The 26,176-nt window shown below is 42.7% G+C and overlaps 1 protein-coding gene across 6 annotated transcripts in view; it reads right to left on the bottom strand.

Moving 5' to 3' along the window:
• The window catches only part of LOC110496032 (RNA binding motif, single stranded interacting protein), a 276,061-nt gene that overhangs the window by 238,033 nt on the left and 11,852 nt on the right, over nucleotides 1-26,176 (bottom strand). For 2 of the 6 annotated variants that reach the window (XM_090208424.1, XM_090208425.1), the window contains exons 1-2: nucleotides 3,768-4,321; nucleotides 3,196-3,563 (exon numbers count right to left, since the gene is read on the bottom strand). The exons of 1 other annotated variant lie outside the window; for it this stretch is intronic. In XM_090208424.1, coding sequence (XP_090064550.1) covers nucleotides 3,196-3,270 — 75 coding nt within the window. In that variant the 5' untranslated portion in view covers nucleotides 3,271-3,563; nucleotides 3,768-4,321. 3 more of the 6 variants (XM_090208426.1, XM_090208427.1, XM_090208429.1) reach the window with 3 other exon arrangements.

Genomic DNA, 26,176 nt, shown 5'->3' with positions numbered 1-26,176 from the left:
GAGACTACCACCAGGCGTACTAATAACAGTGACGGCACCGTAGTGACAGAAATATAGGGATACTTAAAACATGAACTTAACAGAGCATACTCCTGAATGAGAGACCTGAGATGAGCTCCTCTGAGATATGACAGAGAAAAAGAGGGAGGGAGAGGTGGAAGAAAGAGGGATAGAGAGGGGAGGGGGCAGGGTGAGAGGGAAACCATATGGCAGCAGCACAAATGTATTAAACCATAAATCAGAAGAGAAACCAGTGGGCTACCAGGTGGGGATATTCTCCTCTAGTATCCTCTAGTTAGCTACCTCAGCAGCTCTTCACAATGGGGGGGGGGGGAAGATGACAAAATACTTTATCTGCATTAGTGTATCTTATTGATGACGGAGGACTTCTAGTCTTCTCGACTGTCCCCCCATCAGCCACCAACCAGAGTCCAGGTTTCCACGCCAGAGTTAGTGATGCGTACAACGGCTAGAGCAAACGTTGGCAGCCATGGCGGATGACAGTTTACTGTCAGCCTACGTGCTGGCCAACATGTCGGTTATCATGATGAAGGCATTGCTGAGCCAGGATAGGAGATACGGCTTTTATTGTGTTACTAAAGGTAGGAGATATTGGTGGGTAGTAATCTCATTGGTTGATTGATTGAATGTATTACATGCGGACCACACTGCTCGCAACGCGTGCGTGAGTGCTGCAAAAATAAATGTACACAAACGTGTTATTTAATCATTGCACACACACTGCTCGCGTGTGCGTCAACGAGTGTCTGCGTAGTCAGGCGCTAAAATACAACTTGGTTCTATTTGTGACGCTTGACGCGGTGCAAGACCTGCCAATCCCATCTCCTCATTGGTTTTTAGGAGCATATACAGTTGAAGTCGGAAGTTTACATACACCTTAGCCAAATACATTTAAACTCAGTTTTTCACAATTCCTGACATTTAATCGTTGTAAAAATTCCCTGCCTTAGGTCAGTTAGGATCACCACTTTATTTTAAGAATGTGAAATGTCAGAATAAATACTAGAGAGAATTATTTATTTGAAATTTTATTTCTTTCATCACATTCCCAGTAGGTCTGAAGTTTACATACACTCAATTAGTATTTGGTAGCATTGCCTGTCAATTGTTTAACTTGGGTCAAACGTTTCGGGTAGCCTTCCACAAGCTTCCCACAATAGGTTGGGTGAATTTTGGCCCATTCCTCCTGACAGAGCTGGTGTAACTGAGTCAGGTTGGTAGGCCTCCTTGCTCGCACACGCTTTTTCAGTTCTGCCCACAAATTTAATTTAGGATTGAGGTCAGGGCTTTGTGATGGCCACTCCAATACCTTGACTTTGTTATCCTTAAGCAATTTTGCCACAACTTTTGAAGTATGCTTGGGGTCATTGTCCATTTGGAAGACCCATTTGCGACCAAGATTTAACTTCCTGACTGATGTCTTGAGATGTTGCTTCAATATATCCACATAAGTTTCCCCCCTCATGATGCCATCTATTTTGTGAAGTGCACCAGTCCCTCCGGCAGCAAAGCACCCCCACATCATGATGCTGCCACCCCTGTGCTTCACGGTTGGGATTGTGCTCTTGCAAGCCTCCCCCTTTTTCCTCCAAACATAACGATGGTCATTATGGCCAAATAGTTATATTTTTGTTTCATCAGACCAGAGGACATTTCTCCAAAAAGTATGATCTTTGTCCCCATGTGCAGTTACAAACCTTAGTCTGGCTTTTTTATGGCGGTTTTGGAGCAGTGGCTTCTTCATTTCTGAGCAGCCTTTCAGGTTATGTTGATATAGGACTCGTTTTACTGTGGATATAGATACTTTTGTACCTGTTTCCTGCAGCATCTTCACAAGGTCCTTTGCTGTTGTTCTGGAATTGATTTGCACTTTTCGCACCAAAGTACATTCATCTCTAGGAGACAGAATCTCCTTCCTGAGGCTGTATGGCTGTGTGGTCCCATGGTGTTTATACTTGCATACTATTGTTTGTACAGATGAATGTGGTACCTTCAGGCATTTGAATATTGCTCCCAATGATGAACCAGACTTGTGTTGAGGTCTACAATTTTTTTTCTTAGGTCTTGGCTGATTTCTTTTGATTTTCCCATGATGTCAAGCAAAGAGGCACTGAGTTTGAAGGTAGGCCTTGAAATACATCCACAGGTACACCTGCAATTGACTCAAATTATGTCAATTAGCCTATCAGAAGCTTCTAAAGCAATGACATCATTGTGTGGAATTTTCCAAGCTGTCTAAAGGCACATTCAACTTAGTGTATGTACATTTCTGACCCACTGGAATTGTGATACAGTGAATTATAACTGAAATAATATTTCTGTAAACAAGTCCAAAGTAGAAGAAGAGCCTGAAAGAGGAGAGATGACGAGAAACTAATTCGGTTTACTCTTTTATCTGTGGACTAATTGTCGGAGTAGATGAGCTTCTGCATTTCAGGCAAAATAACAACCAAATGTTTTTATCCCAGGACAAATTAGGTAGCAACAGCAAGCTAGCTAGCTAAATTGCCATGAATGTTTAATGCTTTTTGACATGTCCCCAAGTTAATATAGTTGGTTCAGAGTTCAATTCAATATTTCAACCTGCGTGTCCTGATCGTGTGGTTGGACAAAATCAACATAAACGCAATGGCACACGAGCGGTCTGGTCAGCATGTTAGATAATTGAAAGCGGTAGGCTCCTCCAGCCGTAGACAACATTACATACATTAAAAACACAATAAAGCCTGTAGGCTTATTTCCATTGTGGTTCTCACTATAAAACTCCAATCCAGTTAGCCTCAATTAATCAACCTTCCGGACAGCTCCACTAGCCGTACCGAGGGCGGACAAACTAGCATTGTGATCCCTCACCAAGTGACAGAGACATGCAAACCCCAGCAAGCCACTTGCCATATGAAACCATCACGGCCAAGGCCAGTCATCCATCACACCACATCCCCACTCAGCGGCTTGACAGGAGGAGCGACGGAGGGGGGGTGAGGAGGATGGAGGAGGGAAGGGGGTTTGGGGTAGGGATATGGGAGGGAGGGAGGTTAAAGTTTACTGACGAGGGAGGGGGGAGGAGGAGGATGGGGGAGGGAGGGAGCTTAAAGTTTACTGACGAGGGAGGTGGGAGGAGGAGGATGGGGGGAGGAAGGGAGGTTAAAGGTACTGAAGTTATGTGTGTCCTACCTTGGTCTGGAGGTAGTGGGGGTAGTAGTATGTGTACTGAGGGTACATTGGTTGCTGTTCCAATCGCTTGCCCATGTAGCTGGAATCCTTAGCGCCGTGGCAGGGAATGGTTGCGCGGAGGCGGAGGACGAGCGGTAGTAGTACTGGGGCTTGGCTCTCTGACTGTAGGTCCCTTTTTTTCCCCCGTCCACACTGGTGTCTTGTATCACTGCTGGTCCTCCGGAGCAGGCAGGGTTCGTCTGACAGAGAGTGGCTGGGGAGAGGGGTTGCCTCTGTGGGGGTAGATCCTGCCTGACGACGCCTTTTAGTTAAATCTCCTGGAGTGTTACAAACGGAAGCTGCTGCGTGTCCTGTCTGTCCCTCACTGGCTGGTGTCGGATAGTAACGCGTGAGAAGAGAGGTAGAGGAGGAAGAGGAGAAGGATGAGGAGGAGCAGGTGGCAGTGGCTTTAGGCAGTCCTGCGAACAAATTGCTGGCACAGGACAGTGTGGGAGAGGAGAAAAGGAAAGACAAGGAAAAGGGGGAGGATAGATAGATCACTTTTCTATTTAAGCTGTCTTGCTATAGCTTACCTCGCTCCTCGGCTTCAACCTCTCTCACACTCTGTCGCTCAATCGGCTGCTCTCTCTCACAGCTCTCTCTCTCTCTCTCTCTTTCTCTCTCTCCTCTGTAGTCTGATATCCCAGCTGCTCTGTGTTGTACTGTCGGACACAGGATATATCCTCAGCGGCGTGCTAACAGATACACTTTGGGAAGAGTCAGTATCAGGCAGGAGCAATCTCAGTGTGTAACAGTTCAGCCAGAGAAAAGCAGATTACACAGAAACAATCCCAGCTCCTAATTGATATGGCACCAAGAAAAAAAGGAATCTCCACCGGTCCACTGGTTCAGAGGAAAAGAGAGAAAAAAATATAATGAGAAGCACAATGACAGTGTCCCAGGTGCCCAACAGACAGACAATCCAGAGAGTCTCCTGTCTGCGATCCTCCCTTTTCCTGCTCTTCTAAAATGTGTTCCTTGTTTCTTCTTGCCTGCTTCGCTCTCAGTCACTCCTCCCAGCAGCCTGCCTCTCTCTCTCTCTCTCTCTCTCTCTCTCTCTCTCTCTCTCTCTCTTCCACACTGTAACAGGGCGGTAAAGGGGGCTCGTCCTGCAATGTGAGCTGACTGCCTCCTCCTTCCACAGCCGGTAGGAGGGACTTGAGTCGGCTCCGAGCAAGAAAGAGATCCAGACATAGACCAGGGGGCTGCAGTATTTCCACAGCCAGAGAAAGGAGCGGGGAGAGGGGTACGGCAGGCAGGCTGTAGCTTGTGGAGTCGATTCCCCCTACTGGCTGCCAAAGGACCTAACGCCCGGTTCAAACTCTCCTTCATCAATGTGGTCTGATTTGACTTCTGAACCAATCAGTAACCTTGAATATTACTCCATATCTTTATAAAACTATAAGATAACGGTAGGTTTTTCTTCCGGGTTCATTGGTAAAGTCTGAAAAGGTATGTTTCAAGCATTCACTTTTCTCTTGGAAGTAAAAGACTGTCCGTAGTGACAGTATATCAACATCCTGTATAATTGAAATCAAATCAAATTCATTAAAATTGTATTGGTCACATAAACCTATTTAGCAGATGTTATTGCAAGTGTAGTGAAATGCTTGTGTTACTAGCTCCAAAAGTGCAGTAATATCTAACAATTCACAACAATACACACATCTAAAAGCAAAATAATGGAATTAAGAAATATAGAAATGATGATACATCATAACAAATCAAATTGCAAATGTATTGTGCTTGTTAAATGCAAGCAGACAGACTTGTTTTTCTGTGTAACCATGAGAGACCAGCACTGAAAAACATTCAAATACAAACGTGACTTAAGATCCTTCTAAATAGCCACTCTGGGTGCTTTGCCTCGACATAGGGAGCAATGTTTCCCAACATAGAACATTCTACCTGACCAATTAAGCTCTTCTCACTATGAAAAGACAACATAGAGAACACTTTCCACCCACATCAGATGTGCAGAGTATGTGGCCGTTCAGAGCAGAGAGACATCACGTGGTGTTGGGGTAAAGAGTGCTTGAGGGAAAAATCACTCTCTATATATACTACCAGCTACAAACGGACACCGTTAGATGCTATAATCTGCGTTGCGTCGTGCCTAAGAACAGCCTTAGCCGTGGTATACTGGCCCACAGAATTCAGGGCTTGAACAACCCAGTTTATAGTATATTTTATAAACTGGTTACCAATGTGAAATAAATGTCACACCCATATACCACACCCCCTCAGCCTGATTGCTTAAATATATGCCATTTAGCAGACGCTTTTATCCAAAGCTACTTACAGGCATGCGTGTATATATTTTATGTACAGGTGGTCCAAGGAATCAAACCCACTATCGTGGCGTTTACAAGGGCCAGGCTCTACCCACTACGGAGGACTATAAGCATGACAGTGGAGTCCAATGGACAGCAGCAGGATGGTAAAGGTTCTTCTCTTTGGTCTGCTCTTTGGTCAGCTGCACACACAGACTGTGGCTCAACCTATGAGTCCACTAATTCCTGGGCTTCAGTTTTCAGCCATCTCAATTATCAAAATGATCCTTGACTTCAGGGTGAGAAATGGAACTGTAGCATTATTTATGAAAACAAATGTGTTATGCAAAGCATTTTAAATGGCACAAACATATATAGATAGATACAGTATGTCAAGCAATACAACCGTTTCTGAGGGAAAATTTACACAGACACACCAAACCCACGAGGGTGTTTTCCCCTCATTAAACTTTAACATTGACGTTTTCAGACCAAATTAACGATTTTCAGTGCATCACTTAAAAAATAGGTCCCAGCTCAATTATGCCACATTTTGCACATTGATTTCTAATAGCAATTTGTGTCCTCATTCAACTCATGTAGTTTGGTTTACAGTAGAATACATGGTCATGAATGTGGGCAGCAGGCATGCAGGTTAGTGGGCAAACTGAATCAATACAAACATCCCACAGACAGAAACAAAGCAGCGAGAGAGAGAAGGGCTGTGGCGTGTGGAAGAAAACATAATTATCAGAAAGGCCGCTTTTATCTGTGGAAAAGAGATTAGGCAGATATCGATTGTGGATTAGCAGATTACAGCTCCAGGACAGACGGACTGGCAGGGCAGGGTTACTCACCGAATGGAGGGATGGAGAGGGAGAGAAAGAAAGATAGAGGGTGGGGGTGGGGGGGAGCAGTCTGACATTTTGTGTGGTCATATCTACTGCCTTGGTGCATACCTTCACAAATAACTATTCAAGATTGACACGTTAACAGTTAACTCATTTTTTAGTGCCATAAGGGGTTCGGGACTTCAATTGAGACTCAAGACCTACTTAGAACAGGGCAGATACCCTGGACTAATGTTGACGTTTTATAAGGGAATGGCTCAAGACTGCTTATGTGGGTGGGTATGCAAATAAGGCCCAACTTTCATCCAAATATTCTGCTCTGTATTTCATTCCCTCACAGCAAAAAGGAAGAGTGCAGATGAATGTGGACGGGCCAGTTCTGTATCGAAACTGATAGGGGCTCTGGGATGAATCAGTGGACTGACGTCACTTTGAGGACAGGGGTGACATGAAGCCAGCTGTTTCATCATGGAGAAATCAACAGGGATGGAAGGATGGTGTTTTTTCTCCTTGTAATGCTAAGGTTCCCCACCCTGATTCACACACATAGGCGTGTACATGCACACACTGGAACTCACACACACAATTCAGAAATTCAGAAAAAATATTCAGACCCCTTTCCTTTTTCCACATTTTGTTACATTACAGCCTTGTTCTAAAATGTATTCAATTATTATTTGCTCCTCATCAATCTACACACTATACCCCATTATGACAAAGTGAAAACATGCTATTTTTTTTGCAAATTTATAAAATTTTTAAAACAGAAATACCTGATTTACATAAGTATTCTGACCCTTCGCTATGAGACTTGAAATTGAGCTCAGGTGCATCCTGTTTCCATTCATCATCCTTGTGATGTTTCTACAACTTGATTGGAGTCTACCTGTGGTCAATTCAATTGATTGGACATGATTTGGAAAGTCACACAAACCTGTCTATATAAGGTCCCACAGTTGACAGTGCATGTCATAGACATGAACAAAGCCATGAGGGGAAGGGTACCAAAACAAACATTTCTGCAGCATTGAAGATCCCCAAGAATACAGTGGCCTCCATCATTGTTAAATGGAACAAGTTTGGAACCACCAAGACTCTTCCTAGAGCTGGCTCACTGGCCAAACTGAGCAATCGGGGGAGAAGGGCCTTGGTCAGGGAGGTGACCAAGAACCCGATGGTGACTTTAACAGAGCTCTAGAGTTCCTCTGTGGAGATGGGAGAACCTTCCAGAAGGACAACTATCTCTGCAGCACTCCACCAATCAGGCTTTTATGGTAGAATGGCCAGACAGAAGCCAATCCTCAGTAAAAGGCACATGACAGCCCACTTGGAGTTTACCAAAAGGCACCTAAAGGACTCAGACCATGACAAACAAGATTCTCTAGTCTGATGAAACCAAGATTAAACTCTTTGGCCTTAATGCCAAGCGTCAGGTTTGGCGGAAACCTGGCACCATCCCTACGGTGTAGCATGGTGGTGGCAGCATCATGCTGTAGGGATGTTTTTCAGTGACAGGGATTGGGAGACTAGTCGGGATCGAGGCAAAGATGAACGGAGCAAAGTACAGAGAGATCCTTGATGAAAACCTGCTCCAGAGCGCTCAGAACCTCAGACTGGGGCGATGGTTCACCTCCAACAGGACAACGACACTAAGCATACAGCCAAGACAACACAGGGGTGGCTTCAGGACAAGTCTCTGAATGTCCTTGAGTGGCCCAGGCAGAGCCCGGACTTGAACCCGATCGAACATCTTTGTGGAGACCTGAAAATAGCTGTGCAGCTACGTTCCCCATCCAACCTGACAGAGTTTGAGAGGATCTGCAGAGAAAAATGGGAGAAACTCCTCAATACTCTCATCTCAATACTTTGCGAATGCACTGTCGATGGTTCTCCCATGGTGCAAAGTGATCACAGTCTCATCTAAACAACCCAGATGACAACCATTAATAGCAACGCTCTCCTTGGTCACTGACTTTAATGCCACTGTCAACATGTTTTATTGGTATTAGAAAATGTACCAAATTATAGCTACATTCACAGGCAAATGTATATGGGAAAGTAAAATTACATGGCAAGTTACTGTATATTTTCTTTGATTGCCAGAGATTTTTGAGTGTTCCGTAAATACTTTAATTACCTGCCCTTTTGAGTTTATTGACCTGTTTATCTGACTCGGGAGGAATATCCTACTAATGTCCCTGAATCCACACTGAAAAGAGACAGGAATGAGATAGAAAGCTACAAAGAGTGGGGAGTCAAAGCAGAACAGAAACTACTACACTCCCCCAGAATTCCTAGAAGATCTCTATTGACAACCAAGACCGAGACTCCCCGGCTACTCAAGCAACAACTTCTCTATGAGTGACACATTATTCACAGGGCTCGGTACAAACATGAGGCTCCCATGTCCTTCCATTTGACGGTCGTAGGCGTTTCCTAGAACTGACCAGATGCTTGGAATTCGAGGGAGGGCCGGTACCGAGCCAAGGAAGGGTGATGGGAGAGGGGGTGGGAATGTGGGGAGCAGCACAGGGCCTCTTAATTCGTGGAAAAATACTGCAGACGTTGACAGAGGTTCTACTGGGAGCTCGAGAACCTGACCTCCGCGAGTGCCCAACGTTGTTGTTCTGCATTACTCCCCTTCCTATGACTCATTTACTGCCATCCAAGGAAGCCAAGAAGAAGAAGGTGGAGGTCTCCCAGCACCAACGAGTAAGAAACCTGAGACCTATGAAAGGTAGAGTAACTATTGTAGTTAGAACTCCCTCTCTTTCGTTCTCTGATTAGAAGCTTCTCAGAATAACCTGAGCTGTTATGAACGATCTTGTACTGAGAAAGGAGGCCTGGGGCTAAGCTGTCGGAGTGTGAGCGGGAGTGTGTGTGTGTGTGTGTGTGTGTGTGTGTGTGTGTGTGTGTGTGTGTGTGTGTGTGTGTGTGTGTGTGTGTGTGTGTGTGTGTGTGTGTGTGTGTGTGTGTGTGTGTGTGTGTGTGTGTGTGTGTGTGTGTGTGTGTGTGTGTGTGTGTGTGTGTGTGTGTGTGTGTGTGTGTCATGAGTGCTTGCGTCATACGTGCATGCGTGTGTCCGAGAGTCTGTGATCCAGTCTGTGTAAGTTTATGTGAGTCACGTCAGCTGGCCTGCAGCTGTGGGTTTGTGTGAGGTACTGTATCACCGCAGTCAGAGAGACCGTAGTATGTGAGGGTCAGTTTGTTCTGACACCACCATGTGCCGAGGAGTGAAGTGCCATTCAGCACAGTTCCAGGATCAGATTTCCTTGCCCTAATTCTAACCTTAATCCTAATTTAACACACATAGGCTGGAGGCAAAAACCTATAATCCAATAGCCATGAAGCAACCTGAGGGGCACTCTGTTCAGAGTGTCATAGGAGGTGTGTGAGGTTGCTAGGGACATGGCAGGGGCTGGCATGGCTGAGGTGGTGTGAGATGGACAGGTGGGAAGAGAGACAAAGAGCAGGGGTTTAGAGAGGTTCTCAATACATGGTCAAGCTGCAAAGTCAAAATTGGTTAGATGGTACAAATGTATGAAAACAAACATTTGCTTTAGGGTCTTAATTTAAAGTTAGGCTTAAGCATAAGTCTAGCAGTGTGGTTAAGGTTAGGTTTCAAATCAATTTTAAGAAGATAAATTGTAGAAGTAGGCTGGGCTTCCCGACTGCAACTTGACCAGTTGGCGACGGCCATTAAGAGAGGGGTAATGACAGGGGTCATTCCCTCGCTACTTGAGACATGCCTGAAGGCAACAGTGAATAAAGTGGAGAAATGTAGCTGTGAAATGACCAGGATGGAGTGGGCGGACAGCAGTGAGGAGGTAAAGCTCCGTCAAGCCATTTTGGAATGAGGTGGAATGACAAAACATCACAGTTGAATGAGAATAGAGAGCGAGAGAGAGAGTCCCATTCTGAGGGGAAAATGTTTCAGAAAGGTAAATGGAGCAGAACCTTATTCCAGCCCTCGACAAACCAAAACTCCCCTTGTGTCTCATTGTCTGCATGCAAAGTATCAAGCCCAGCAGAGACAGTCTGTGTCTGGGTAGAACAATGGCAAAAAAAATCTATAATAAATGAACACCCTCGCCTTTCTTGCACTTAACATTCGCACGTGTTTTTTTAACTTGCACAGACTTTTCTAATCGCAGCTTTATTGAAGAAAGGTTTCCTTACTATGACTGGGATACGTGGTTGTCTTACCTAGCTACCTTTCGACGAATGATCTCACTGTAAGTGGCTCAGGATAAGAGCATCAGCTAAATGACTGAAATGTAATATGTAAAGATATGCGCATGCATGACTATGAAGATTAAAAGTACAACTGTTCATCTTATAATATTAGCCAGTCCAATGTACACTCGTGTAAAAAAATTCAACAGTGATATTTCCCGATGAATTGAGGCCCCAATAGAATCTGACACTACAGGCGAGTAGCATGCATTCCTTTACAGAGAAACATTGGCTTTCATGTAAGGATTTATTTACCTTACCGAGATATCACATCAGACGACAAAGCAATCTACGGAGACCCAAACGTATGTTACATATTACTGTGAACTGTGAACTTCCCTTTATATACCTTCCCAAGAGCCATTTCCATAGAACACCATCATAAAACATAGGCTAGGTTCAGCATTATTCTAGTGAGACATTGTGGAGGCTGGTAAGCGACTCCGTAGCGATGCATTGAGATATCAGAGTAAAAGGTTGGGGGGGTGACGCACTTAGAGATTGCATCCGTGGTGACGGCGGCGGGCGGGCGCCTGTATAATTAGTGCTGCTGAAGTCATCAAAGAGAGCTGGTAAATGGAGCAGAACGTCTCCTACAAACCAAAGCTCTACATTTCCTTTCACACAACAAACTAACGATCGCTGCGTTGAAACGAGCAATGCGGCAACATTACAACTACACATGCCAGACCTGGGTTCAAATACAATTTTAAATCATTTCAAACGACGTTATCTGTGCTGACAGTACCTGGCGTAATGGACCAATAGAATAGTCACAAAACTGCAAACCCTGGCCGTCTGGCACCACAGGCAGACTATAGCAAACGCTCAATGTATTTTGAAAGACCTCAAATAGTATTTGAACCAAGGTCTGCGTCAAACTGGATCTCTGCTGGAGACTGCAGAGCGGTTGAGACGTTTCCATAATCCCACATGTCAATATTGTGTGCTTTGGTAGTAAGCCTAGGACTTGGTTTGGTTGTACAATTGGGCACTGGTTCCATTGAAGATCTTGATGTTTCACAGAGGTAACCAAAGGTTCAATAATGTGTCAGGAGTACAGTGATGGTGGTGTGCCGACATGGAAGTGAACCATCAAGCTCTTGTCCCATAACAACACTAGTTGAAGAAGTGATTTCATAGTGCCACAACAACACATTGTGGAAGGTCCAAAAATAAGAAAGTGGAGAATCATGGAAAAAAATTCCCTGCAACAATTCAGCTCATTTCTAGAGTACAAACGATCCAGCAGCAACTATAGTTCAGCTGAAGTACATTTCATTACATTCTCCTCTGCTTCCCCAGCAAAAGGAAGTCAGACACAGCTGTGGGGCGAGATGGCTGAAGACCTTGTCATTACTTACAGTAACAAGGTGTGTTGCTTAACGCCTGCTCTGCTTCCCTCACGCTATGCTGTCTGTATCAGTCAGTCCTTGGAGAGGGAGGCACCACCCACAGACCAGAACAGGCCCAGAACAATGCAGCTGGAAGCTCTGAACACAGTAGAGCAGCTGGGAAGTGCAGATGTGATCACACAACTGAGCCTGGGAGCAATGTGTGTCTATGTGTGTGTGTGAGTGGGTGAGTGAGTGAGTGCGAGTGTTCCTGCTCCCATGCGTGCATGTCTGTGTGCATGCATGCGTGTGTGTGTGTGTGTGTACATGTGTGTACTGTACATGTGTGTGTGTGTCTGTGCGTTGGTGGCCTCACAACTTCATTAGAGAGGAGACCTTATCAGCTCTTTCATTTCCAGAAGGTTCATGTACAAACATCACTTATGCTCATATTCTAGGTTGCGTTGAAAGAGCAAATAATCAGGGGTAATGTTTTACAGATGTTTTGGGTGTTTTTAAGTTGATACTAAAGCCCCAAGCAGCTTCAATTCACATATGAAAATCCATCGGTGAGTGTGTGTTCTCGCTCCCATCCGTGTGTGTGTGTGTCTAGAACCAGACATGATCAGACTGAACTGTCATGAATTAAGGGGTAATATTTACAACCCTGGCTACGAGATGAGTTATGTTCCCTGCTCAGCCTAGTCACAGACTAATCACAGAGAGAGACAGAAACAGGTGCAACACGATCCACTGAACAACAATTTCACAGACAAGGTGTTTTCAAATCCTCCATTACATATCACAATATGGCTGCGTTTACACAGGCAGTCCAACTCTGGTCTTTTGCCCAATGATGGGCAAAAGATCTGATTGGTCAAAAGACCAATTATTGGCAAAAGATCAGATTTGGGCTGCCTGTGTAAACACAGCCTAAGTGACACTACTCCCATGTAAAGCTGAGGCCTCACATAATAGTAAGAAGACAAGACGTTCATTTCTTTGCCCAAGGATCCCACTATCCCCCTAGTTGAATCCTGCTGCATGTTCACCACAAACATCCACCATTGTGTTAAACATTTCATTTCAACCATGGGTGACAGATTAATGAAGATTCGTGGAACACCACAGCGAGGAATTTGCAAAGCCGGGTCTTATGCAATAGGAAATTAAACGTATGGGGTTTCGATGGTTGGCCGATTCTGAGTATTCGTGTGGTCTCGGGCTCCCATTCCTGTGGATGGCTTTTAATGTTTAATAGTAGCAAACGCCAACGTATGGTCACACCAGGAAATGCCTTTAAGGTGGAACATCCACCAACTTTTCCACCACTGTCAACTTTCACCAGTACTGCAGTACAAGTTGGTTGTGATATAGATTGCTGTGACCACTCCTATTGTGAAACAAGCTTAAATTAATCAAATGAATTATAATGCACACATAAACAGCGTACCATATGTAGTAGTAATTAGGGATGCACGATATATCAGTGAACATTTCGGAATCGGACGATATTAGCTAAAAATGCCAACATCGGTATCGGCCCGACGTCCAGTTTAACGCCGATGTTAAAAATCGATGTCACTAGACGTGCAACACAGCATTCCTAACCTAGCCCACAATGTCTGCTGTGTGGATCAAGCAGTCAACAAGTCCAGCAGTCATTTGAAAGAGTAAGAACATTTCAGAGAGACAACTCAAAAGGTGAAATCCATTAAAGCCAAGATAACAAACAACCGTTCTCTGTCGTGGATGATGTTGGCTTTCGCCGACTGATTGAGCAACGGTTCACACTACCAAGTGCACTATTTGTCAGGTGTTGCCCTACTAGAGTTACACAGTAATAGCGTCACTGCTATTAGCTTCACGACATACATTTTGGGTCTTTGCGTGTCAAAAAAAGATACAGTAGCACTGTCAAAGCTGTGTATAAAAAGTCTGCAAACATGGAAACACCAGCAACGAACAATGTGTTTATAATACCGCGTTGGTAATAAAGCATCATTTGTTTGACCACAACTTCTGGGGTAGCTAGCTTTAGCTTGGTACCTAGCTAGCACCAATACGACCAGCCTGAAAACAATGACCAGTAGAAACTGCAGTCATTTTCATTCTTAGCAATGATTTAAGAATCCTTGTGAGTAAGTGTTAGCTAGGTTGCCACTTGTTGTTCACCTATTGAAAATGAACTTGAAAATAAAAGGCTTGCCAGCTATTTAACCCTGTTGCCCAAAACTAACGTTATAAGCGGTCAGCTAGCTTCATCTGGATAGTGAGGCCCGAACGAACCGGTTATGTGTTGTGAAGCTAGCCACAATAAGGATTAGGCACAATAGTGGAATTTGCTGTTTGCCTTCAAAATAAAAGTATATCATTGACAGTGATGCAAATTAAAACAAATAGTATAATTATGCCATACTTTTATTTTGAAGTCTACTATTGTGGCTAATCCTTATTGTGGCTAGCTTCACATAAATGGGTCCGACCACCATTAATCAAATAAGAACGGTCTTATAACTTAGGGTTATTTCAGATGATGACACCCTAGCTATATAGTTAGCTAGCTAACTTTAGCTACTGAAACAGATTGTCATTTTGCTATGTTTTTGGGGAAGAACATTGTTTGCATCCATGAGCTAGCTAGCTTTTTTTTTTCATGAGCAGCACTGTAGGTGAGCGAGACAACTTTATCAGCATCATAGCATACGTATCGATGAATCGTTGTGACATATGAAATACGAGGGATAGTGTAATCAATGTGTAGTAACTACGTAAAAAATGTATGAATGCGTTAAATTATTTGAAATACGAGTGATCAATCAATGTGTAATGTGTAATAATGTGTGTAATGTGTAATAACTACGGAAAAAATGCAGGAACGCGTAAAATTATTATTATTATTATTATGTGATTTGCAGTCATAATAAGGTCCTGATTGGTCAAATAGTGTTATTAGACACGTCAAATAGTGTTATTTGACACATCAAATAGTGTTTTTTGACACGCAAAGACCCAAACGGAGTTCCATAGAAATCCTGGTTGAGAATGAAATTACTGAACAAATGAACAACGAAACAGCACAGCAAGTAAGTGAAAGAAATAGGTTTGATTGTGATTTACTGGTAATGGTGACATATGTAAATGCCCCAAAAATGACTTTTTAGTCAGTGTGGTGTGTGTGTGTAACCTTTATTTAACTAGGCAAGTTAATTAGTAGTTTGGATGAAAAGGTGCCCAGAGGTGCCCAGAGTAAACTGCCTGCTCCTCAGTCCCAGTTGCTAATATATGCATATTATTATTAGTATTGGATATAAAACACTCTGAAGTTTCTAAAACTGTTTGAATGATGTCTGTGAGTATAACAGAACTCATATGGCAGGCAAAAACCTGAGAACAAATCCAAACAGGAAGTGGGAAATCTGATGTTGGTCGATTTTCAACTCAGCCCCTATCGAATACACAGTGGGATATTGGTCAAGTTGCACTTCCTAAGGTTTCCACTAGATGTCAACCGTCTTTAGAAACTTGTTTGAGGCTTCTACTGTGAAGTGGAGCCGAATAAGAGGGGAATGAGTCAGGTGTCTGGCAGAGTGCCACAGGCTGGTCACGCACATTTCACATGAGAGGGAGCTGCGTTCCTTTGCTTTTCTGAAGACAAAGGAATTCTCGGTTGGAACTGTATTGATGATTTATGTAAAACAATATCCTAAAGATTGATTCCATACATCGTTTGACATTTTTCTAAAGGACTGTAACGGAACGTTTTGACATTTCGTCTGCAACTAGTGAATGCGCTTCGTCAGTTTTGATTTGTTTACCAAACGAGCTAACAAAAGTAGCAATTTGGACATAAATGATGGACATTATCGAACAAATCAAACATTTATTGTGGAACTAGGATTTCTGGGAGTGCATTCTGATGAAGATCATCAAAGGTAAGTGAATATTTATAATGTTATTTCTCGTTTCTGTTGACTCCAACATGGCGGATATACAGTGCCTTGCGAAAGTATTCGGCCCCCTTGAACTTTGCGACCTTTTGCCACATTTCAGGCTTCAAACATAAAGATATAAAACTGTATTTTTTTGTGAAGAATCAACAACAAGTGGGACACAATCATGAAGTGGAACGACATTTATTGGATATTTCAAACTTTTTTAACAAATCAAAAACTGAAAAATTGGGAGTGCAAAATTATTCAGCCCCCTTAAGTTAATACTTTGTAGCGCCACCTTTTGCTGCGATTACAGCTGTAAGTCGCTTGGGGTATGTCTATCAGTTTTGCACATCGAGAGACTGACATTTTTTTCCCATTCCTCCTTGCAAAACAGCTCGAGCTCAGTGAGGTTGGATGGAGAGCATTTGTGAACAGCAGTTTTCAGTTCTTTCCACAGATTCTTGATTGGATTCAGGTCTGGACTTTGACTTGGCCATTCTAACACCTGGATATGTTTATTTTTGAACCATTCCATTGTAGATTTTGCTTTATGTTTTGGATCAATGTCTTGTTGGAAGACAAATCTCCGTCCCAGTCTCAGGTCTTTTGCAGACTCCATCAGGTTTTCTTCCAGAATGGTCCTGTATTTGGCTCCATCCATCTTCCCATCAATTTTAACCATCTTCCCTGTCCCTGCTGAAGAAAAGCAGGCCCAAACCATGATGCTGCCACCACCATGTTTGACAGTGGGGATGGTGTGTTCAGCTGTGTTGCTTTTACGCCAAACATAACGTTTTGCATTGTTATCAAAAAGTTCCATTTTGGTTTCATCTGACCAGAGCACCTTCTTCCACATGTTTGGTGTGTCTCCCAGGTGGCTTGTGGCAAACTTTAAACAACACTTTTTATGGATATCTTTAAGAAATGGCTTTCTTGCCACTCTTCCATAAAGGCCAGATTTGTGCAATATACGACTGATTGAGCCTCAGCTGTAGATCTCTGCAGTTCATCCAGAGTGATCATGGGCCTCTTGGCTGCATCTCTGATCAGTCTTCTCCTTGTATGAGCTGAAAGTTTAGAGGGACGGCCAGGTCTTGGTAGATTTGCAGTGGTCTGATACTCCTTCCATTTCAATATTATCGCTTGCACAGTGCTCCTTGGGATGTTTAAAGCTTGGGAAATCTTTTTGTATCCAAATCCGGCTTTAAACTTCTTAACAACAGTATCTCGGACCTGCCTGGTGTGTTCCTTGTTCTTCATGATGCTCTCTGCGCTTTTAACAGACCTCTGAGACTATCACAGTGCAGGTGCATTTATACAGAGACTTGATTACACACAGGTGGATTGTATTTATCATCATTAGTCATTTAGGTCAACATTGGATCATTCAGAGATCCTCACTGAACTTCTGGAGAGAGTTTGCTGCACTGAAAGTAAAGGGGCTGAATAATTTTGCACGCCCAATTTTTCAGTTTTTGATTTGTTAAAAAAGTTTGAAATATCCAATAAATGTCGTTCCACTTCATGATTGTGTCCCACTTGTTGTTGATTCTTCACAAAAAAATACAGTTTTATATCTTTATGTTTGAAGCATGAAATGTGGCAAAAGGTCGCAAAGTTCAAGGGGGCCGAATACTTTCGCAAGGCACTGTATATAAATGTTTTCTGAGTGCCGTTCTCAGATTATTGCATGGTTTGCTTTTTCCATAAAGCTTTTTTGAAATCTGACACAGCGGTTGCATTAAGGAGAAGTATATATATAATTCCATATGTAACACTTGTATTTTTATCACCATTTATGATGAGTATTTCTGTAAACCGATATATATCCAGCAAAATCACTGGATGTTTTTGGAACTACTGAACGTAACGCGCCATTACGCGCAATGTAAACTCAGATGTTTTTATATAAATATGAACTTTATCAAACAAAACATACATGTATTGTGTAACATGAAGTCCTATGAGTGTCATCTGATGAAGATCATCCAAGGTTAGTGATTAATCTTATCTCTATTTGTGCTATTTGTGACTCCTATCTTTGGCTGGAAACATGTATGTGTTTTTCTGTGGCTTGGTGGTGACCTAACATAATCGTTTGTGGTGCTTTTCCTATAAAGCCTTTTTGAAATCAGACACTGTGGCTGGATTAATGAGAATTTTATCGTTAAAATGGTGTAAAATACTTGAATGCTTAAGGAATTTTAATTATGAGATTTTTTTGTTTTGTTTTGAATTTGGCGCCCTGCACTTTCACTGGCTGTTGTCATATCGACCCCGTTAACGTGATTGCAGCTCTAAGAAGTTTAAGAACAATTCTTATTTACAATGACGGCCCAGACGACGCTGGGCCAATTGTGCGCCACCCTATGGAACTACCAATCACGGCCAGATGTGATTCAGCCTGGATTCGAAAACAGGGACTGTAGTGACACCTCTTGCACTGAGCTGCAGTGCCTTAGACCACTACATCCATGTGTGTGTGTTAACTATTTAACTGCACTAGAATGCTTAAAAGGCTGCAAAAATGTAAAATATTTATTATCGGTATTGGTATTGGGTTTTTTTTGCAAGGAAAATATTGGAAATCGGTATCGGCCAAAAATGTCATATCGGTGCATCACTATTAGTAATTGCAGTGTAATTGCCAAAGTCTATACAGCGGATGAATTGAGCAATAAGGCCCAAGAAGGTGTGGTATATGGCCAATATACCACGGCTAAGGGCTGTTCTTATGTACAACGCAATGCAGAGTGCCTGGATACAGCCCTGGCCATATAGCACAACCCCCTGATGTGCCTTATTGCTATTATAAACTGTTTACCAACGTAATTAGAGCAGTAAAAACAAATATTTTGTCATGCTGTGGTATGCTGTCTGATATACCACGGCTGTCATCCAATCAGCACTCAAGGCTCGAACCACCCAGTTTATAAAGGGCTGAATAGACTGTTCATTCAGGTGGTAGGCAATTTCCTCTACTGCAGTTGTATATCACATTCATAAGTGCTTATCAGACAATACTCATTATCATTGAAATAAATCAGTTGATAAAGCATAGATACAACCAAGATAAAGGTAACATCATACAAATGACAAATGAAAACAATCAAAATTATTCTGGACAAATTCCTAGTAGTATATTGAAAACACGTCAATTTCCCACACCATTGCATTATAATACTTATGTATCCATTTTCACTAACAATCTACAGTATTTACGACGGATATGTGAGAGAACACCTCAGTTATTTTAATGGTTAGATAGATTTCCCTAAAAAGACCCTGAAATTGGCCATTATCCGATAATTACTTAATAACAATTTGGCAGTACTAATTCAGCAACTCAACAGCACTGAAAACTCTGTGTTAATGTAAGGATGGAGTCGGCGAAGTGGTCTGATAACACACACACCTGCGTGTACAGCACACATGCATGAGCGTACGCACAAACACATACACACACACACACCACACTCACACACACACACACTCGCAAACACTCACACACACTCAGTCACTCTAGCTCAATGTAAACTGTTGAGGCAATTTAAAGAAGCCTTGGCAGCCTGTTAATGGTTTGTCACAGTCTAACGGGTTTAGATCACTTACAATGGAGTGGGGGTGCTAAGCCCCATAGCTCACGGTTAATTGTTCAGAACCTGATTCTCTGAGAGTTGCTGTCTGTCTGAGGAGTGGCCCATTAGAGCCGTCCTGGGGCCGTGACAAAGGCCATTGCCTGACTTTATGAGGACAGAGCTGCTGTTGCTACAGCGGTCAACAAGCAGGGAGATGAGGGACATTCAGGACTGCTAGGGGGAATAATACATTGTGATCCGGCGACATCAGGATTAACAGGCCACGGCAAGTGACTAGAATGTGCATCGGGCAAAAATGGGTCAAGTAGCTGACTAATAAGACTACTAAACAAGCTATCAAATGAAAATGGCCTTAGAGAAATGAAATAAAATTATAATCTCAATAGCAAAAAAAATGTCAGTCTGAAAGAGCCCTCTAATGATGCAGTCATGCCTGAAAAGCTTTCCTGAATGGCTACATGTTCGGAAAACTTGACCCAGAATATGTTTGACAATTTCCTTTTAATTAGACCTTGAAGACAAGACTAATTTCAACTGCCATCCAGAGAGCTACATTAATTACTGTGACAAAGTCCATTCTAGGCGACGATGAATCACAGCAGCATGTTGGGGGAACAACAGGCTCTATTCAGAATAACTGATAAAACACAGACACACGAAATGTGAGCTACAGTAAGTCATAAAAAAACTCCCACTGAATTTAATTGAATTACTAACCCGGCCTTAATCTCTGACCCCTGGTTTCTGTCTCTGGGTCTCTCTCTAGGTCTCACTCACTCTCTCTATTTAATACCACAGTCCCCCTCTCTCCTTCTACCGTCCCATCTCTCTCTCTCTCTCTCTCTCCCTCTACCTTCCCATCTCTCTCTCTCTCTCTCTCTCTCTCTCCCTCTACCTTCCCATCTCTCTCTCTCTCTCTCTCTCTCTCTCTCTCTCTCTCTCTCTCTCTCTCTCTCTCTCTCTCTCTCTCTCTCTCTCTCTCTCTCTCTTTCTCTCTGTCCCTCATGGGTCCACTCTGGTCTCTTCTGCTGGGTGATTCACAGATGGTCTGGGCTCGGCTGGAGCAGGGCAGGCAGGCAGCCCGTTCCACGGACACGCTGCTCACAACAGAGGCAGGCAGATCATTTATTCTGCTAAATGACTGTGTCATCTGTCAGCCTTTATAAACAAGTGTTTGTGAGTTATGGGCAATTTAGCTAATCACAACACTGAGGGATGTGCCAAAGACAAAGAGGCCTCACAGAAGTGACAGCACGTCGGGTTGCGGCTGAGCGCCAAGCCACACCTAGGCGGATCCCTGTGACTTACAGTTGAAGTCGGAGGTTAACATACACTTAGGTTGGAGTCATTAAAACTTGTTTTTCAACCACTCGCCAAATCTCTTGTTAACAAACTATAGTTTTGGCATGTCGGGTTAGGACATCTACTTTGTGCATGACACAAGTAATTTTTCCAGCAATTGTTTACAGACAGATTATTTCAGTTGTAAATCACTGTATCCCACTTCCAGAAGTTTACATACACTAAGTTGACTGTGCCTTTAAACAGCTTGGAAAATTCCAGAAAATTATGTCATGACTTTCGAAGCCTCTGATAGGCTAATTGACATCATTTGAGTCAATTGGAGGTGTACCTGTGGATGTATTTCAAGGCCTACCTTCAAACTCAGTGCCTCTTTGCTTGATATCATGGGAAAATCAAAAGAAATCAGCCAAGACCTAAGAAAAAACATTGTAGACCTCCACAAGTCTGGTTCATCCTTGGGAGCAATTTCCAAACGCCTGAAGGTACCACGTTCATCTGTACAAACAAAAGTACGCAAATATAAACACCATGGGACCACGCAGCCGTCATACCACTCAGGAAGGAGACGCGTTCTGTCTCCTATAGATGAATGTACTATGGTGCGAAAAGTGCAAATCAATCCCAGAACAACAGCAAAGGACCTTGTGAAGATGCTGGAGGAAACAGGTACAAAAGTATCTATATCCACAGTAAAAACAAGTCCTATATCGACATAACCTGTTAGGCCGCTCAGCAAGGAAGAAGCCACTGCTCCAAAACCTCCACAAAAAAGCCAGTCTATGGTTTGCAACTGCACATGGAGACAAATATCGTACTTTTTGGAGAAATGTCCTCTGGTCTGATGAAACAAAAATAGAACTGTTTGGCCATAATGACCGTCGTTATGTTTGGAGGAAAAAAGGGGAGGCTTGCTTGCCAAAGAACACCATCCCAACTGTGAAGCACGGCATACCATATAATGGTCCTCTCTCTCGCAGCATCCTGCTGTGGGGGTGGTTTGCTGCAGGAGGGACTGGTGCACTTCACAAAATAGATGGCATCATGAGGAAGGAAAATGTATAGATTTTTTATTTTTATTTTACCTTTATTTTACCAGGAAGGGCTCATTGAGATTTGAAATCTCTTTTTCAAGAGCGTCCTGGCCAAGATAGGCAGCACCAAGTCATTACAAAATTACAGACAAACAACATGAAAAACTACAAGTAATCTAGTAAAAACCATAGAAATCACAAGAGTATAACAAAATCATAAACAGCAAATTAAAAACATTGACAGGTCAGGGAATCAGTCTCAAGATCATTCATCAGTGATTTAAAAACACCAATCGGGACAAGTTCATCCAGTTTAAAAGTATTTTATAAGGCGTTCCAAGACGATGGCGCAGAGTACATAAAAGCCCTTTTACTAAATTCAGTTCGGACATTTGGAACAGTTAGCAGGATAAAGTCCAGCGAACGAAGAGAGTACCCACCACATTTCTGAACAATAAAAATACCCAAATAAAAAGGTAGTAAACCCAAAATGGCTTTGTAAATAAAAGTATACCAGTGACTGAGCCTACGAGTGACTAGAGAGGGCCAGCCAACACTGGTTTACAAAGTGCAGTGGTGTGTAAGGGTTTTGCAGTTTAAAATAAATCTCAAAGCGCCATGGTAAATAAAGGGTGTCAATTGATCTCAAACACTGAGCGGAAGCATTCATATATAAAATATCCCCATAGCTGATACTAGCCTCCTTCTGGCTTCAAAAGAAAAACAGGCCTTATTCCTAAAATAAAATCCCAATTTCAGCTTAATTTTTTTGTAAGTTGCTGAATATGCAATTTAAAAGAGAGGCCGTCATCAATTAAAATTCCAAGATATTTATATGAGGTTACAGTCGCAATCTCATTGCCAATTATGTCGATATATTGAAGCAACATCAATCAACTTAAAGCTTGGTCGCAAATGGGTCTTCCAAATGGACAATGACCCCAAGCATACTTCCAAAGTTGTGACAAAATGACAACAAAGTCAAACTCTTGGAGTGGCCATTACAAAGCCCTGACCTCAATCCTATAGAAAATGTGTGGGCAGAACTAAAAACGTGTGTGTAAGCAAGGAGGCCTACAAACCTGACTCAGTTACACCAGCTCTGTCAGGAGGAATGGGCCAAAATTCACCCAAATTATTGTGGGAAGCTTGTGGAAGGCTACCCAAAACGTTTGACCCAAGTTAAACAATTTAAAGGCAATGCTACCAAATACTAATTGAGTGTATGTAAACTTCTGCCCCACTGGGAATGTGATGAAAGAAATAAAATATGAAATAAATAATTATCTCTGCTACAATTCTGACATTTCACATTCTTAAAATAAAGTGGTGATCCTAACTAACCTAAGACAGGGAATGTTTACTAGGATTAAATGTCAGGAATTGCGAAAAACTGAGTTTAAATGTATTTGGCTAAGGTGTATGTAAAACTTCCAACTTCAACTGTATGTGACCTTCTGCCTCTAAACTAATGACAACATGGGCTATTTTCTGACAACCAAGAGGTTGATTTCCAGTGTGAGAAGGGAGCAATGCAGGACAACTAGGATAATTAGATACTTACAGCATACCATATAATGATCCTTTCTCTCGCTCTTTTTCTCTGAAATTCTGAATTCTCTGCCATCAGATGAGCAGGTTTGTATCGACAGAATCATTGGCCGGTGTGCTTGGCAAGTGTAATGAAATAACAACTCGAGTGTTTGTTCCCATGGACCCCGTGATTTAATAGAAAGGTTCAAATGTGTATGTCCTCAGATGAAGGAAAGATGACAAATTATGTTTAATTTTTTTTTTAAATGTCTGTTTAAATGTCTAATCTATGCCTTGTATGATTGAAATTCCCCTATCATCCTAATTCAATCACTCTTTTGTTGCTGAGAACTTGTGGTGTATTGAAGGTTGAAAAAAACATAAAACGTTTGAAATTGCCACTTAAAAATGTCCGACTTGATTTACCCTAACGAAAAATGTATAACTTCACATTCCCTGTTGCCGTAGGATTATTTTCTTGCTTGTAGCAAACTGGCTCAAATTAAGATCCTGCATCTGTACAGAGCTGGCAGGTCAGCCAATAGCACACAATTCCAAGGCACTGGCTTTTTGTTCTCTGAGAGAAGTGTTAGAGCATGTGTCTGTGTATACTGTGTGTATGTGTGTGCTTGTGTGTGTGCGCATGCACAATGTATGAGTAGAGGAGAGCTCTGCTACAGCATCCTATGTGTCATTGTGGACAGGCCTGAAGGCCCACATTCAACAAGATCTCCCATGTACATATCCTATCACAACAAATCATTGGCCTCTGGTTCAGTAATCAGTAAAGAGGGCTTTAGTCACAAACACATACAGTGCTCACACAAACACATAGACAGCACTCACATGCAGTCACAGTCACAGATACGCACACACACACACACACATCTTTAATCTAAGATACCAGATGTTTTACCTGACCATTATTCAGTGTTTTTGTTGTTGTACATAATGTCTCCAACATCATTTCCTATGACTGAAAACCACTTCTGGAGATCAGAACAGCGATCACTAACCTTGATTTGGACTTCAATGAGTCTGCAGCCCTGGACATTGTGCTTACTCCGGCCCTAATGCCCAGGACTCGAAAGACTGAGTATACCAAACATTAAGAACACTTTCCTCAATTCATCAGGACATGGACTATACAAGGTGTCGAAAGAGTTCCACAGGGATGCTGGTCCATGTTGACTCCAATGTTTCCCACAGTTGTATCAAGTTGGCTGGATGTCCTTTGGGTGGTGAACCATTCATCATATGGGAAACTGTTGAGCATGAAAAACCCAGCAGCGTTGCAGTTCTTGACACAAACCGGTGCGCCTGGCACCTACTGTACTACCATACCCCGTTCAAAGGCACTAAAATCTTTTGTCTTGCCCATTCAACCTCTGAATGCCACACATACACAATCCATGTCTCAATTGTCTCAAGGCATAAAAATCCTTCTTTAACCTGTATCCTCCCCTTCATCTACACTGATTGAAGTGGATTTAACAAGTGACATCAATAAGGGATCAAATCTTTCTCCTTGATTCACCTGGTCAGTCGATGTCAAAAAATGAAGCCGGAGAGGATGGCTGCCGTTTTATTGGCTCTTAACCAACCGTGCTATTTTGTAGGTTTTTTCGCATTGTTTGTAACTCATTTTGTACATAATGTTGCTGCTACCGTCTCTTATGACTGAAAATAGCTTCTGGACATCAGAACAGCGATTACACACCTCGAATTGGACAACAAATTTTCTTGAATGAGTCGGACGGGAAGGATATACTCCAAACACCCAAACAGGCCCTCATCCCCGTCATTCACTGGAGAAAGAAACTGAGATTTTGCAGAAAGAGATCGGGGTGCCTTGTGAGGATCAGGTGATGAGTGGCTAATCTGACTTTGCCATCTGTACTGTTAGCCAACGTTCAATCGCTGGAAAATAAATGGAACGAACTGAAAGCAAGTATAGCCTACCAACAGGACATTAAAAACTGTAATGCTGGTGGGTTATACGCTCTATCGGCAGGGTAGAACAGCAGCCTCTGGTAAGAGACGGGGCAGAAGCCAATGTATAGTTGTAAACAACAGCTGGTGCATGATATCTAAGGAAGTCTCAAGGTTTTGCTCGCCTGAGGTAGAGTATCTCCTGATATGCTGTAGACCACACTATCTACCTAGAGAGTTTCCATCTGTATTTTCCGTAGCTGTCTACATACAACCACAGACCGATGCTGGCACTAAAACAGCACACAATGAGCTGTATTCCGCCATAAGCAAACAGGAAAACGCTCATCCAGAGGTGGAGCTCCAAGTGGCAGTGACTTTAATGCAGGGGAACATAAATCAGTTTTGCCTCATTTCTATCAGCATGTTAAATGTGCAAACAGAGGGGGAAAAAACTCTAGACCACCTTTACTCCACACACAGAGAACAGCGAGTATAAAGTTCTCCCTCGCCCTTCATTTGGAAAATCTTACCATAATGCTATCCTCCTGATTCCTGCTTGCAAGCCAAAATTAAAGCAAGTAGCACAAGTGACACGGTCTATAAAAAGTGGTCAGATGAAGCGGATAATAAACTACAGGATTGTTTTGCTATCACAGACTGGAACATGTTCCGGGATTCTTCCGATGGCATTGAGGAGTACACCACATCAGTCACTGGCTTTATCAATAAGTCCATTGATGACGTTGTCCCCACAGTGACTGTACGTACACACCCCAACCAGAAGCCATGGATTACAGGCAACATTTGCACAGAGCTAAAGGGTAGAGCTGCTGCTTTCAAAGAGCGGGACTCTAACCGGAAGCTTATAAGAAATCGCGCTATGCCCTCCAGTGAAACATCAAACAGG

The sequence above is a fragment of the Oncorhynchus mykiss genome, chromosome 18 (genome assembly GCF_057628025.1).
Source record: "Oncorhynchus mykiss isolate SJ-2025 chromosome 18, ASM5762802v1, whole genome shotgun sequence".
Classification (NCBI taxonomy): domain Eukaryota; kingdom Metazoa; phylum Chordata; class Actinopteri; order Salmoniformes; family Salmonidae; genus Oncorhynchus; species Oncorhynchus mykiss.
The sequence above is the reverse complement of the archived record's forward strand: the minus strand, read 5'-3'. Positions and strand labels throughout refer to the sequence as shown.